The following is a 14,592-nucleotide window of genomic DNA, read 5'->3' as shown; positions in this document are numbered from 1 at the left end:
GGAGAAGCCCGCCTGCTCATGCAATCTTACAATGCAAGTTGCAACAGGTGAGAAGACGAAAACTAACCAGGAGACTTTTTCGCTCCGCGAGGGGAGAGTGGATTTTCCAACTCTCGATTCTGAGTAACAGTTGGACTAAAGATAAGCTACTATTTGTTCATTAACTGATTCGTTCAGGTGCAGATCTGATCTCCTCCCGCCATGGCTGCCCCTCGATCCCAGCACTGCCGACGCCCCCCTGAAAGCTCAGCAAATCTCTCCCTTCCCCATCCTCGGGAAGCCTCCGCCCCGCTTTTATCCCTGATTTCACGACCCCTTCTCTAAAGCTGAGAAGGATCCATCCCCCTCCGCCATGAGATTCTGGAGACTGGGATGGGGGCCCACTCCACCCTGTGTGAACGGGCCCTGGCTGCACCTTCTGCACTCACACTGGAAACAATCGTTGCTGGGGCCCTTGTCTGCCAAGGCCCAGAGTGACCCAGACAGGGGGTGGATGGGTGAAGCCCCCAGAGAGCTGCTACTCAGGCCTTCTAGCGTGCCAGAGAGCAGGATGGAGCTGCCTCCGGGGGAGCCTCACCCAGGACAGGCCCTGACAAGGCCTGGCCCCACAGCGCTGGCTTGTAAGCCCCCAGTTTATAATGAGCAGGGGAACCACTGGTCCGCTGGTAGACCGCACTGGCACCCAGCCTCCGGTGCTGGATGGACAGCTGCCCCTGAAAGAGGCCACTGGGAGGTGAGGTTTGCTGTGGGGTTCTTAGCCAACCTCTCCAGTTAGGGAGCTTATGCTGAGTGAACAGCTCAAGGGAACCTTGCAGAGGTGTTGTTCATCCTGCATCTACCTGGGCAGGTGCTACCCGAGGCACTGCCCCCAAACAGCCCTTCCAGTGTGCCCCCCACCATCCATCCCATCACTCAAGCCGTCCTTGTCTCCTCCTCTTCTCTTGTCCAGGACTGAGCCCCTCCTTCCCCTCCTCTGTAGCTTCCAGTCCAGGCAAAACTCTTTGTCCTCTACGCCCTGGCCACCCAAGCTGCCACTATCCCTCACCTGGACCCCTGCAGAGCCTCCTCCCTGGTCTCCCTCCCATCTCTGTAATACCTGCCAGTTAAAATTATATTAACAGGGGCACTTGGGTTAAGCATCCGATTTCAGCTCAGGTCATGATCTCACGGTTTGTGAGTTCGAGCCCCGCATGGGGCTCTGTGCTGACAGCTCGAAGCCTGGAGCCTGCATCGGATTCTGTGTCTCCCTCTCTCTGCCCTTCCCCCTGCTCGTTCTCTGTCTCTCAAAAAAAAAAAAAAAAAGAAAAGAAAAAAAAAAAGAATAAACATTAAAAAAATTTTTTTTAAATACACATTTTAAAAGTTTTTAAAAAATAATAGAGTCCAAAATATGAAGGAGGCAGGTAAGAGAAGTCGATGTCTTGGAGGGTTCCCTTCCAACTCTTATTCTCTGTGTGTCTTAGTCCATTCAGGTTAATAGAACAAAATACCCCAAACTGGGCAGCTGATAAATGGCAAACATTTATTTCTCAAGCCTTGGGGGCTGGGAAGTCCAGGATCGTGGCATCGGAAGATTCAGTGTCAGATGAGGGCCCACTTCCTGGATGCCCCAGAGGGCCCACATCACATGGCAGAAGAGATTGAGCTAACTCTCTGAGGTGTATCCTATAAGGACATTGACCCCATTCACGAGGGCTCCACTTTCATGACCTGATCAGCTCCCAAAGGCCCCGCCATCAATACCATCACCTCGAGGGATAGGATTTCAACGTATGAACTTGCGGGGGGACACGCGCATCCAGACTCTAGCCCTACGATATACAAGCACATACGTATCTATTACACACACACGTATGATACACGTATTATCGCTGGTGCACTTTACCTGCGACACTGAGGTCCTTGAAAGGAGTGTGCCTTATTTACCTCTGTGTCTCTTGTCGCTGGCCCAAGGCCTGGCACCATCACTCTGTAGAGGTTTCTGGTAACAGTTATTGAAGAAAGGAAGGAAAACGTTTTCACATTAGCAGAAATACGGGTCACCGTGGCTCATGGTTTCCTGCTGTGGGCACAAAGTGACAGAGCGGTGCACAGGACATACCTGGAGAATAAAGGAGCATCCTCTTTGTGGCATCTTATGCTTTAGGAGTCAAGTCCCCCATCTGCAGACCGGGCGATCCCGTCCTCAGCTCAGAGTCCCTTCTTTGGTCATCTCCGTTTTCCTCTCTCAGTCCTGACCTCCGCCCCCCAGAAAAAGAAACCCAGCAGAAACGTCTACCTCCTCACATCAAACAAAAAAGATGCTTCTTCAGTTCTAAGTTTCGCATTTTTCTCACATTTTAACATTTGTGACATCGAGTTACACCTTGTAGTCATTGCCAAGGGAAACCTGGCAACAGGAGAGGTGACAGGTGTCTAAGTGCCACCTCAAGGAGAGAGTGTCTTCACCTCTGTGACCTCTGATGGATAGATTGCATTGAGAGCATCATGCATGGTTGAATTTTAATTAAAATCTAGAAACATATTTGTCACTTTAAATGTCGTTAGAAAAACTGAACCCTGATGCAGCAGTGACATTTAATTTATTATGCCTACAGAAGATTGCCTGTCATAGACAGGCAGTGTAATTAAAGGCTGCAGAGAGGGGCAAGTCTCTTTGGGTAGATCTATATTAGGAAGCCCTCGACCTCAAGGAACACACACCAGAACTTGAAGTGGCTTGAACAATAAGGCCGTTTCTTATCTCAGCTGAGAGATGGATGAGAGGGAGGAGGGCTCCGGGGCAGGCTGAGTCAGTGGCAACGTGACAAAGGACCTAGCTTATCCATTTCTCTGGCCATCATCACCTTCGACCATAAAACATGCAGAGGAGGAAGAGAGCACTGTATCATGAGCAGGCTCTTCGGATGAAGGGAGCTTTTCCTAGGAGCCCTAAGAGCAGGGTTCACACCTCATGTACCAAACAGCTGAGGGCTGCCCCCTGGAAGTAACCACCGGCAAAGGGGCAGACTGATTATGATGGCTTAGAATGTGCACCTGAGTCTGCATGGTGTTGGGAAGTGTGATGGTTCCCATCCTTTTATGTATTGGCTTGACTGGGCCGTGGGGTGCCCAGATATTTGGCAAAACATTATTCTAGATGTTTTTGTGAGGGTGTTTTTGAGTGAGATTAACATATAAATTGGTGAACTTTGAGTAAAGCAGATTGCCCTCCCCAATGTGGGTGGGCCTTGTCCAATCAAGTGAAGGCCCGAATAGAACCAAAAGGCTGACCCCGTCCCAGATAAGAGTTTTCCTGCCTGACTTTCCTTGCACTGAGGCTTTGGCTTTTATCCCACCTTCAGACTCAAACTGAGTCCTGAGCCTGCCAGCTTTTGGATTGGTCTAGAACTATACTATCGGTTCTCCCGGTAGTCGGGCCTTCAGGCTTGCACTTGAACAAACCATTGGCTCTCTTGGGTCCCAAGCTTGCTGACTCACCCTGTACGTATTAGGACTCGCCAGCCTCCATGACTGTGTGAGTTAATTCCTTGTAATGAATCTCTCTCTCCGTGTATATACATTTCCTATTGGTATATACTTATATATATACCAACAGACCTGTTGGATCCGTTTCTTTGGAGAGCTCTAAAGACAGGACGTCATCTGCCACCGTGTCCTAGATTCTTCAAAGATGAAGAGAGGCTGGTCAATGTGTCATGAACGTTCTTCATTCAGGTACCAAGCCTCTCTCCATCAGAAGCTGCCAGAAGATGTGGCACTTTCTGCGATATATAATTCAAAATATAATTCGATATATGCAATAATGTAATAAAAATTCAAGCATTTGGGAAAAGTAGGTGAACCCCCCCCCCCCCCCCCCACTTTCTCTGATATGCTGTAGAATTATATTGTTGGTCCCAACTATTCTAAAGCAGCTGGGGTCCTGAGCTGAAACGATACGGAGAAGCCTGTTACCAGAGTGGTCAAAACAATTCATTTAGGGGCACCTGGGTAGCTCAGTAGGGCGTTAAACTTCGGCTCCGGTGATGATCTTGTGGTTTGTGAGTCTGAGCCCCGAGTTGGGCTCTGTGCAGACAGCTTGGGGCCCTCTTTGGATCCTCTGTCCTGCCCTCTCTCGCTGCCCCAACCCCGCTTGTGCGCGCGCTCTCTCTCTCCTTCTCTCTCCTCTCAAAAATAAACATTAAAAAAAACCAAACGATTCATTCAGACTCTGAATGTGAAGAAGCTGGAGACTAAACTTGGACCTTCATGCACATAAATGTAACAAAGATTGGTAATGGTTGGCGAAACCTCATGTTTCAGAGAAGGAGGTACAGGGTTATAATTATAAGAATAGTTATTAAGCTTAAAGAAAATAAAATTAAAATTTTTACAGTAACAATTTGAGCGAATTTTGCGATGTCAGAGTTCACTGAAACTATCGATGTAAATTCATGACTTTGGAAAGATATACCTTCTTTCCAGCTCCTACTAGTGGATATGCAATGTTGTTTTTTGTTTTTTGTTTTTGTCTGTCGCCAATAGGCACATGGAACCATTGGATATTTGTGCCCCAGCGTCCAAACTTGGGCTCTGTCGTGATTTCCTATTCAAAGTAGTTGATTCCACACGTTAGGTCAAGAACTGGGATCATTTTTTTGCGGGCAGAAAACTCAGATGACTTTAAAATGTCTGTTGTACACCTGAAGGGAAAAAGGGTCCCAACTAATGGGGCCAAATTGTGACAATCTGAGCATCCGAGCAAAGGATAATTGTAGTCACTTGAGACAAGTCAAGTCTGTGCAAATTTCTTTTGTGGAAACTGACAACCTGGCTCTGTTATTTAAATGGAAAAACAAAGAGCCAGAAGTTGTAAAGACATTCCTACAGAAGGGCCAAGGGTGGGGTGGGGGTGCCTGCCCAGCCAGATATGAAAACATACTTTAAACTACTGTAATTCAGACGACGTGTTCATCCCACAGGAACAGACAAACGGAACGTGTTTGGAAACTTGATCTGTGGCAGGGCTAGCGGGAGGATCAGTGAACGAAAGCCCAACGAGGCTATACGTGAGCCAGAACCTGGTCTCTTAGCCCTATCTGGATGCAAGAAACAAGGAAACATCATTCAAGTTCAGGCGTCAGCAGGGCAGAAGCTCCCAGCTGACTTCCGAGGGGCACTCTTAACCTTCTCACAGCGTGCACTTCCACTGAGGAGAAACTAAAAATTCAAGAAATTAAGAAAAATATACAGGACCATCAGTTATCCGTGTGGAGGAAAGAAAATTGGATTCCTACCTCAATCATACAGCAAAATTAATTAAATGTAAAAAGCAAAACTATGGAAATATTCAAAGGAAATACAGGGGAATATCTTCATGACTTCATTGTAGGGAAGAGTTTTTAACACATAACTCCAAATCACAAAACATAAAAGAATTATGTTTATCCAGAAAATATGAAAAAAAAAAAAAAAAACCCCTCTAAAAACCAGTGAGAAAAACTACTAATAGAAGGTTGTTCTGGGATACCCGGGTGGCTTGGTCTGTTAAGCATCTGACTTCGGCTCAGGTAGTGAGCTCATGGCTCATGGGTTCGAGCCCCACATCAGGCTCTATTCTGACAGCTCAGAGCCTTGAGCCTGCTTGGGACTCTCTCTCTCCCTCTCTCCCTCTCTCTCTGCCCTTTCCCTGCTTGTTCTCTCTCTCTCTCTCTCTCTCTCTCAGAAATAAATAAATAAACTTAAAAAAAAAAGAAGGTCGTTCAATGTATGTCCACTTCAGTTTTTTTTTAATTAAAAAAAAATTGCTCAAAACTTTTGACGGATACTTCACAGAAGGGACACGTCACAAATACTAAATAAACATAATAAACGATGTTCAGTATCATTGCTAATCAGGGACTTAAATGCACAATGAGATGCTATTTTACACACTACCGATTTGTAAAAGTGGTAAACATAGACAATATCAAATGTTCGTGAGAATGTTGAGTAAGAACAAATTACAGTTGACGTTTGAACAAGGTGGGGCTTAGGGGCACCGACCCCCTGCCCAGTCAGAAATCCATGGGTAAGTTTTGGGTCCCCAGAAACATAACTATTAACAGCCTACTATTAACCGGAAGACTTACTAATCACATAATCGGTCAGTTGACCCAAATTTCGGATGTCATATGTATTATGTACTGTATTCTTATAATAAAGCAAGCTAGAGAAAAGGTTATTAAAGAAGTCATAAGGAAGAGAAAGTACATTTACAGTACTGAACTGTACTTATCAAAAATAAATCTGTGCATACATGGACCTGTGCAGTTCAAGCCCGTGTAGTTCAAGGGTCAACGTACTTGTAGTGAGAATATAAATCAGAACAAACACGTTGGAGGAAAATTTGGCAATATCTAGCAAACACACGTACCTTATGGCTTAGCAGTCCCACTCAGTCATATTCTCTAAGAAACTCATAAGAATGTTCATTGCCAAAATTATGGAATAGTAGAAATATAGAGGGGTGTCTGGCTGACTCAGTCAGTAGAGCATGTGACTCCTGGATCTCAGAGTCATGAGTTCAAGCCCCATGTTGGGCAGGGAGCCTACTTAAAAAAAAAGAATATGGAAATAAGCCAAGTGACTGTTGACAGGAGAGTGGTGAGGCAGAGATTGCATACCCCAGACACCCCCACCCCCGGGGTCCAGTTTCCATCCTTTTAAGGCCTCTGATTTAAAAAAAAAAAAAAAATTAATGTTTATTTTTGAGAGAGAGAGAGACAGAATGTGAGCATGGGAGGGGCAGAGAGAGAGGGAGACACAAAATCTGTGCCAGGCTCTGAGCTGTCAGCACAGGGCCCAACGCGGGGCTCAAACTCACGAGCTGTGAGATCGTGACCTAAGCCGAAGTCGGACACTTAACCGACTGAGCCACCCAGGTACCCCTAAGGCCTCTGATTTTTAATTAGATGCATAGCCACTCTGAATAAAGACTCTGAATAAAGACTCAGCCTCCTTTCCATCTAGATGTGGCCGTGTGACTATGTTTTGTTCAGTTACTTATAAGCAGAAGTCATGTGTATAATTTCTCCATCCCCCTTGTTTCTTTTCTGTGGCTGGAAAATGGAGTTGATGGCTGGGGCAGGAGCAGCCTTCTTGGCCTGTGAGACGACTTGAGGAAAGAAAATCACTGACAGCAGAACAATAAGATAGAAAGGCCTGGATTCCGGCCACTGGGGAGTGCGGTCCAGCGCTGGACCGCTCATCTCTGGGCTTTTACACGAGAGAGAAATAAACTATCGTATTTAAACCACGGTGTGCTGGGTTGTACTATTGTTCAGCAAATATTTGCTCCTCTCCCTCTTCCCCTTCCCCACTGGTGTGGACTTGGCTATGTGACATGCTTCGGCCAATGGAATATGAGTAGATATGATGCAAGCAGAAGGCAGTGATTTGTGTTGGGAGAGCATGCCCCAGATGGCCCCTGACCCTTACTTACCCGGGCTTCCTGAAATAGCACACCTAGAACAGATTTGAACCCATGCACAGCCCAAAGCCAAGTGCAGATGATCCACAGGCTGGAGCAGAGTCACTAGGAGAGCCACAGGGATGAGCTGAACCACGGTTGACCTGCTGACCCACAAACATAAGAATAAATGCACGTTGTTGTAAGCCACACTATTTAGGATAATTTATTGTGCAGTGTGTTATGGCAAAGGCTGACCAATACACGTTGTTATTTAGGGCTTTCTCTCTCAAAACTGAATCAATTCTGGGGCGCCTGGGTGGCTCAGTTGGTTAAGCGTCCAACTTTAGTTCAGGTCATGATCTCACGGTTTGTGGGTTCAAGCCCCGCGGAGGGCTCTGTGCTGACGGCTTGGAGCCTGGAGCTGCTTTGAATTCTGTGTCTCCCTCTCTCTCTGCCCCTCCCCCGTTCGTGCCCTGTCTCTCTCTCTCTGTCTCAAAAATAAACATTTAAAACATTTTAAAAATAACTGAATCAATTCCAATACAAATGACTAAATTACGGTATATTTAAATATACTTATTAAACATAAAAATGTACTTGTCTATTTGGGCTGCTATAACAAAACACCACAGAAAACAGCCTGGGTAGCTTATAAACAACGGAATCTATTTCTTACAGTTCTGGAGGCTTGGAAGTTCAAGGCCATAGCTCCAGCATGGTCACATTTGGGTGATGGTCCTTTCCTTGGCTCAGAGCCGGGGTGCCTTACTGGGTCCTCACACGGCAGAAGAGGCAAGGTTGCTCTCTGGGGCCTCTTTTACAAAGACACTAATCCCATGAAGCCCTCATGACCCTATCACCTCCCAAAGGCCCCACCTCCTAATATTCTCATCTTTGGGGGGTAGGGTTTCAACGTACGAATTTGGCGGGAGGGATACAATGAGACCACAGCAATAGTTGTACAAGAAAAAAATTTCTGGGGCTCCTGGGTGGCTCAGCCGGTTAAGCGTCCGGCTTCGTTCGGCTCAGGTCATGATCTCGCAGTTCGTGGGTTCGAGCCCCGCGTCGGGCTCTGTGCTGACGGCTCAGAGCCTGGAGCCTGCTTCGGATTCTGTGTCTCCTTCTCTCTCTGTTCCTCCCCTGTTCACGCTCTGTCTCTCTCTCTTTCACTCTCAAAAATAAAGATTTTTAAAAAAATGTTTAAAAAAAATTTCTAGTGAAAATGAGTGGCTCTCAGGAACTTCACTTTGAGCGGAAAAAAAAAGCAAGTCTCAGAAGAATACATATAATTCCACTTAAAGGTCAAAGCATGCAAAACTAAATACTGTTGGAGTGAGATATATGCATAGGAAAGGAATCTATAAAGAAAAGCAAGGGTATAGTAAACACAAAATTCCAGATTGTGGTTCCTGGGGGCAGGCCAGGGCGGGAATAGAGATGCCGCAAAGGACGTTCTGATGGTACTGCTTGCGTTCTGTCTCCTACATTGAGAGGTGGGCAGGGGAAGGGTCCTTCCTGCACTATGTGCAGCCTCAGCGCCCCCTTCGCAGACGGGGGATCCCCTGGAGGTTGCTGTCTGTAATAAGATGCCAGTGAAACATGCAGACGTTTCCACTGACTCAGGCCTTCTAGGAATGTTGGAAAGAACCTGACATTTTGTCTGTAACCGACATTTGGATATTTAAAATAATTTGATGTATGCATTCTATAAGTTTTGATTAAGTACAAAGTGTTTAAATGTTTAGGAAAATGATGCTCAACGCAATGAGCATTAAAGCCCAAGTTGTAGTGCTATTGGTCTCCAGACACAGAAGTCCTTTGGATATTAAGGTCCTAAATAATTATGGAAGATGAGGCGCCTGGGCTCATCCAGTTAAGCATCAGTTAAGCATCTCGGAGCCTGGAGCCTGCTTTGGACTGTGTCTCCCTCTCTCTCTGCCCCTCCCCTGCTTGCGTGGGTGCTCTCTCTCTCTCTGTCAAATATAAATAAAACATTAAAAGAAAAAAAAGCATCCGACTTCAGCTTAGGTCATGACCTCAGGGTTTGTGAGTTCCAGCCCCACATGGGGCTCTGTGCTGACAGCTCGGAGCCTGGAGCCTGCTTTGGATTGTGTCTCCCTCTCTCTCTGCCCCTCCCCTGCTTGGGTGGGTGCTCTCTCTCTCTCTCTCTCTCTCTGTCAAATATAAATAAAACATTAAAAGAAAAAAAAGCATCCAGCACATGACTTCAGCTTAGGTCATGACCTCAGGGTTTGTGAGTTCGAGCCCCACATGGGGCTCTGTGCTGACAGCTTGGAGCCTGGAGCCTGCTTCGGATTCTGTGTCTCCCTCTCTCTCTGCTCATGCTCTCTCTCTCTCAAGAATAAAAATATTAAAAAAAAATTTTTTTTAATTATGAAAGAAAGAAGTGGTAAATAACTGCATGGATAAATGTATTTTATGGTCTGTAACGGTCCTTTCTCCATCTCCAGATCGAGTTGAAGGTGCATTTCGTGAGCTGGAGAGAGGGGATAGGGGATAGGGCATTTCTCTGGAGAGGGGCCTTGGCATCCCAATGTGAAGTGGGGTGTTCTGAGGTCATGAACTACTGAAGATGAGTGTGCAAGAGCCTTCGCATCCATGTGCACAAGGAGGCTCGCCAGAGTGATGTCTTTCAGAACAGCGAAAAGTCCCACACCAGCCACTGAAGCACATTTCTTTCGTTTCGAGGAAATATTTTGCTCTCATTTGTCTCCAAAAAGTGTTCAGGAACCCCGAGAGCCAGGCTCTGGGTGGTTTGCTACCCAATCAAGAGGTTTTTAATGATAAAAAGAGACTTTTACAACTTAAACTGTTTGTTTCCTGGGCTATCCTGCCCCATACACTGGCCCCAGCACCCTGAGGGGTGAGGGGTGTGGCCTGGCCAGCAGCTGTGTTGACAGCTACTGCCTGGTCAGGGACCCAGCTCTTCGGGGTTGCTGAGAGGGCAGTTTTTCTGCTACTTGGGGTATGGCCTCGAAGGAGGAGCCACAGGACTATGGAGGAGTGGATGGTCGGAGTGTGGTTTCTGAAGCTCCAGAAAGAAAGTGGCATGGGCAGGGGGGGCCAGGACAGCTGGGGGTTCTCTCTACACATCCAGGCCTGAGGTCAGTGCTCCAGCAGCTGCCCCCGGGAGCCCTGCCAGGGCCAGGCGGGACTCTATCTTTCTAGCCCCTGTCCTATCAGCCTATTTATTTATTAAAAAAATTTTAATGTTAATTTTATTTTATTTTTGAGAGACAGAGCATGAGCAGGAGAGGGGCAGAGAGAGTGGAAGACACAGAATCCGAAGCAGGTTCTATCAGCACAGAGCCTGACGTGGGGCTCAGATCCACGAACGGTGAGATCATGACCTGGGCCAGAGTGGGACGCTTAACCAACTGAACCACCTAGGTGCCCCACATATCAGCTTATTTATAAGGGCCCCCCTTGCCAGATCACATTCCCTCCCCAGGGAACTGCTGGGGTGGTGTGGATTGCACAGGTGGGGTGGGTGCCAAGGCCAGCTCAGAGTCCTGGCCATGTCCACATGTGTATGTCACTGGCACTTCCATCCCCCACTCCGGGCATCCTCAGATTCCAGAACCATGGATCAAGGTCAACAACTCATTACACCAAAGCTCTGCCAGGACCCAGAGTCAGTTTCAGAAAGCTGGGCTCTCAGAGGTGCAACAGAGTGGGGGCCGAGAGGGTGCTCACAGGCCTGAAGGGAACCTATGGGGAATGTATATATGGACATCCAAAAGGACTGACAGAGGGGCATCGAGGTGGCTCAGTTGGTAAAGCGTCTGACTTTGATTTCGGCTCATGTCATGATCTCACAGTTCATGAGTTTGAGCCCTGCATTGGGCTTTGTGCTGACAGAGGAACCTGCTTGGGACTTTGTCTCACCCTCTCTCTCTGCCCCTCCCTTACGGGGGCACGCGCACGCACACACACACACACACACACACACACACACACAGTCGCTCTCTCTCTCTCTCTCTCTCAAAATAAATAAATACATATTTAAAAGGACTGACAGCTGCAGATGACAATAACAAGAAAAACTGAGTTTGGTTTGGAAGGTTACTTGGCATCATCTAACAATATTTAAAACGCACATACTCTTTTACCCAGCATGTCCTGGTTCCAGGTTATAAATTTCTCCTATAGATTATCTACACATCAGCATAAAGCATTTTGTATATAGACATTTATTGTAGCACTATTTGCAAGAGCAAAACAAAGGAAACAACCTAGAAGTCCATTATTAGGAAACTAGTGAAGTCAAAGATAGCACATCTATATCACGAAGCACTTACTGGATGGTCGTGAAAAAGAGCAAGGGGTATTTGTGATATGGATACAAAAAGATCTCTCAGATGTATTGTTACAGGATAACATCCCACAGCTGTGTGAACAAGGTGGGGAGTGTACAAAGTGGGCTTGCACACGCACAGCCTGTACCTGGAAGGATGCACAACAGACTGACAGCACAGTGCTTTTTGTGAAGGGGAACTGGAGAACTCAGTGAGGAAGACACACACCCTTTTGCAATATTTGAATTTTTAAATTGTACGTATCCATTCCCTAGATTTACCAAATACTGCCCTTTTCAAAAACAGGGCTTGAAATGAACCGTGGTCACAGAGCCCATACACACAGTCTGTCTAGGTTAGACTTCAAGGAGGTGAAAGGTCACCGTTGTCCCCCAGCACCAGGGCGCCAGCGGTCAAAAGGCGACGGAAGGGTGAACGCGCAGATGGAAGGAAGGCTAGAAGGACGCGAACGGAAAGGTGGCTGTGAGCCAGAAGGTGGCGCTACAGAGCGCAGGCCGGGGCTCAGCCTGGGAAGAGTAGCGGGTCCTCGGAAACGCGAGGCTACTCTTTACAGAAACGTACAACAGCTTTCGCACCTAATCGTTGCTCCCTTCAAAGGAGTCTGCGGAGAGCCCGGATACTCAGGGGGAGTCTCTGAGCTCAGGGCTTAAACATGGGTCACAAACTCCTGCTTACTATTGGTCTACGGATGCTGGATCTACATTTTGGAAACAAACGTCATTTGGCAACAAATCTGGTTAAAGAAGTGAGACATCGAGTCAGACAATCCTTTGGAAAAACAAAAACAAAAGGCATACAAGCAAAGCAAGCTGCCGCTCCGATGCTTCTTAAGAATAGGTTCTGACAGCTAAGCCCAAAAAAGGTGCTGGGAAGATGATGCCGCGGGAATGGGGCCCACTTGGAAGAAGTCTGCGCTCACTTGGAAGTTTGGGCTTTGTTTCTTGGCTGGAGAGCCCGCGGGGGCCTCGCCGCCGTCGGGGCCGGGGGCCGGGCGGACGGACGCGCGGGGCTCAGCTCTTCTTGCGCAGTTGGCTGTACTGCGCGCGGCCCAGGATGGGCTCCATGACGCTGGGCCGGAAGAAGCTGTCGCTGACCCTGCGCGCGGGCTTCTCGCGGGCCACCGCCGGGAAGACCGGGCGCGGCGCGGCGGGCGCGTCCGCCCTGTCCTCCTGCCCGGGGCCGGGGGGCGCCCCGGGACTACGCGCGGGCCGCAGGCTGCCGCGGGGCTGCGGGGGGCGCGCCGCGGGCTCCGGGCCCGCGGGCGGCGCCCCGGACGCCCTGCGCTCCGCCTCCCGGCGCTCGGCCTCCGCAGGCGGGTTATCGATGTCCCGGAATTCACTCTCGGGCTCCATCAGCGACAGCCTGGGGAGCTGAAGGCAGTCGTGTTAGGGCCCCGGCCTGGCCGCCGTCCCGGCGCCTCCCGCCCACCGCTTCTCTGGGACCCTCGCATCCACGGCTCCCAGGAGCGACCTTCGAGGGGGAGGGCACCGCCTGGAGTGTAGGACTGAGCCTTTAGTGCCCTGGGACACAGGCGGGGGGAAGGGGGGGCCCAGGGGAGATCAATGATGTCTTGCCCTCTCTCTCCAGTGGTCTCCACAGGCCAGACCCTTATGCAAAGCAGGCATCCCCTCCTCCCAGTTTCTGGACACCTTGAGCCTCCCTCAAGGGTCCCTCGGTGGAAAGAGAGTGGCTTTCCCACCTTTCCTTGGGGCGGAGTTGTGCACTAAGCATGGCCCACACGTTGTCCCCACCGGGGTCAGGGTGCCCGGGCCTGGCCCTGTTTGGGGCCCAAGGTGAACAGGCTGGCTGCCGGGACCCCTGGCCTGCCTCTCGAAAGCGAGTGACTCAGCGACCCCTGCCCCCCAAGCCTTGCTAGCCCCGAGGGGCCCGGCGCCTGGCTGGCAGCCATGGAGCCCACACAACCTGTAACTTGCTCTGGGAAGGGGCCCCGGGGACGCCCATGCAGACAGTACTGGTGTCTCTTGGTTTTTCCTGTTGCTGCTAGGTGCTAGGATTGGGATGGGGCGGCCACTGTGCCCTGGAACGTAGCCCAGCCCCCAGGGTGCCCTGGAAACCTCCCTCCAGCCCCTTCCCAGGAAGCAGCACACCCTTGCTTGCTGAGGTGAGGGCTGGGCCACCAGCAACCCCAGGCTGATGGTCAGAAGGGGGCATGTGGGGAAAGGTCTCAGGCCAGGGTCATGGGCTCTATACTCTTGGGGCTGGCAAGGGCCCCCAGTCAAGGCCGTGGTTTGTCAAAACGTTTCTGGGGCGCTGAGGATCCGGAGGACCGCCAGGGAGATTGGGGACGGGAAGGCCACCGCAGCCGAGTCAAAGCTGCTGTGTCCGTCCTTTCCAGGCCCCTGGGGCGGGACTCACCGGCACATAGTGTACCACCGTGTCCACCACGTTGTCAGTGACACCCTTCAGGGCGTCCGACAGGGACATGGCCCTCCCCTTGGCAGAGGAGACAGCAGGGGCCCCGGGGAGGTGCAGCATCCTGGCTGCCGAGCCCAGCACAGTTGCGGGCGCCCACATCACGGCCGAGATGGTGCTCTGGAGGGCCTTCTGCATGGTGTGGGCCACGCTGCCCAGGAGGCCTTGTGGGCTGGGCAGGGCTGCTACCTGCGGGCCAGAGCTAGGTCAGCACCTCCTGCAGCGGCTCCCCTGGCCCTCCCCCTCCCCACCACCCCCAGAGCTAGAAGGGAAAGAACGGGGGACACCAAATTGAAACAGCCGTAGGCTCTAGGCTCGTAGGCTCGGCTCTGCTCTGCCACCAGCTGTGTGGCCTTGGGCAGGTCACTTCCCCTCTCTGAACCC

The 14,592-nt window shown here is 49.8% G+C and overlaps 1 protein-coding gene across 9 annotated transcripts in view; it reads right to left on the bottom strand.

Moving 5' to 3' along the window:
- Positions 1 to 11,663: 11,663 nt before the first annotated feature.
- Positions 11,664 to 14,592, bottom strand: part of PLIN1 (perilipin 1) — a 30,067-nt gene continuing 27,138 nt past the window's right edge. For all 9 annotated transcript variants that reach the window (XM_042941005.1, XM_042941009.1, XM_042941010.1 and 6 more), the window contains 2 exons: positions 14,152 to 14,397; positions 11,664 to 13,145 (listed from right to left, as the gene is read on the bottom strand). In XM_042941005.1, the coding sequence (XP_042796939.1) occupies positions 12,786 to 13,145; positions 14,152 to 14,397 (606 nt within the window). In that variant the 3' untranslated portion in view covers positions 11,664 to 12,785. The remainder of the gene's footprint in view (positions 13,146 to 14,151; positions 14,398 to 14,592) is intronic.

This window comes from Panthera leo, chromosome B3 (genome assembly GCF_018350215.1).
Source record: "Panthera leo isolate Ple1 chromosome B3, P.leo_Ple1_pat1.1, whole genome shotgun sequence".
In the NCBI taxonomy this organism is placed as follows: domain Eukaryota; kingdom Metazoa; phylum Chordata; class Mammalia; order Carnivora; family Felidae; genus Panthera; species Panthera leo.
The sequence above is the reverse complement of the archived record's forward strand: the minus strand, read 5'-3'. Positions and strand labels throughout refer to the sequence as shown.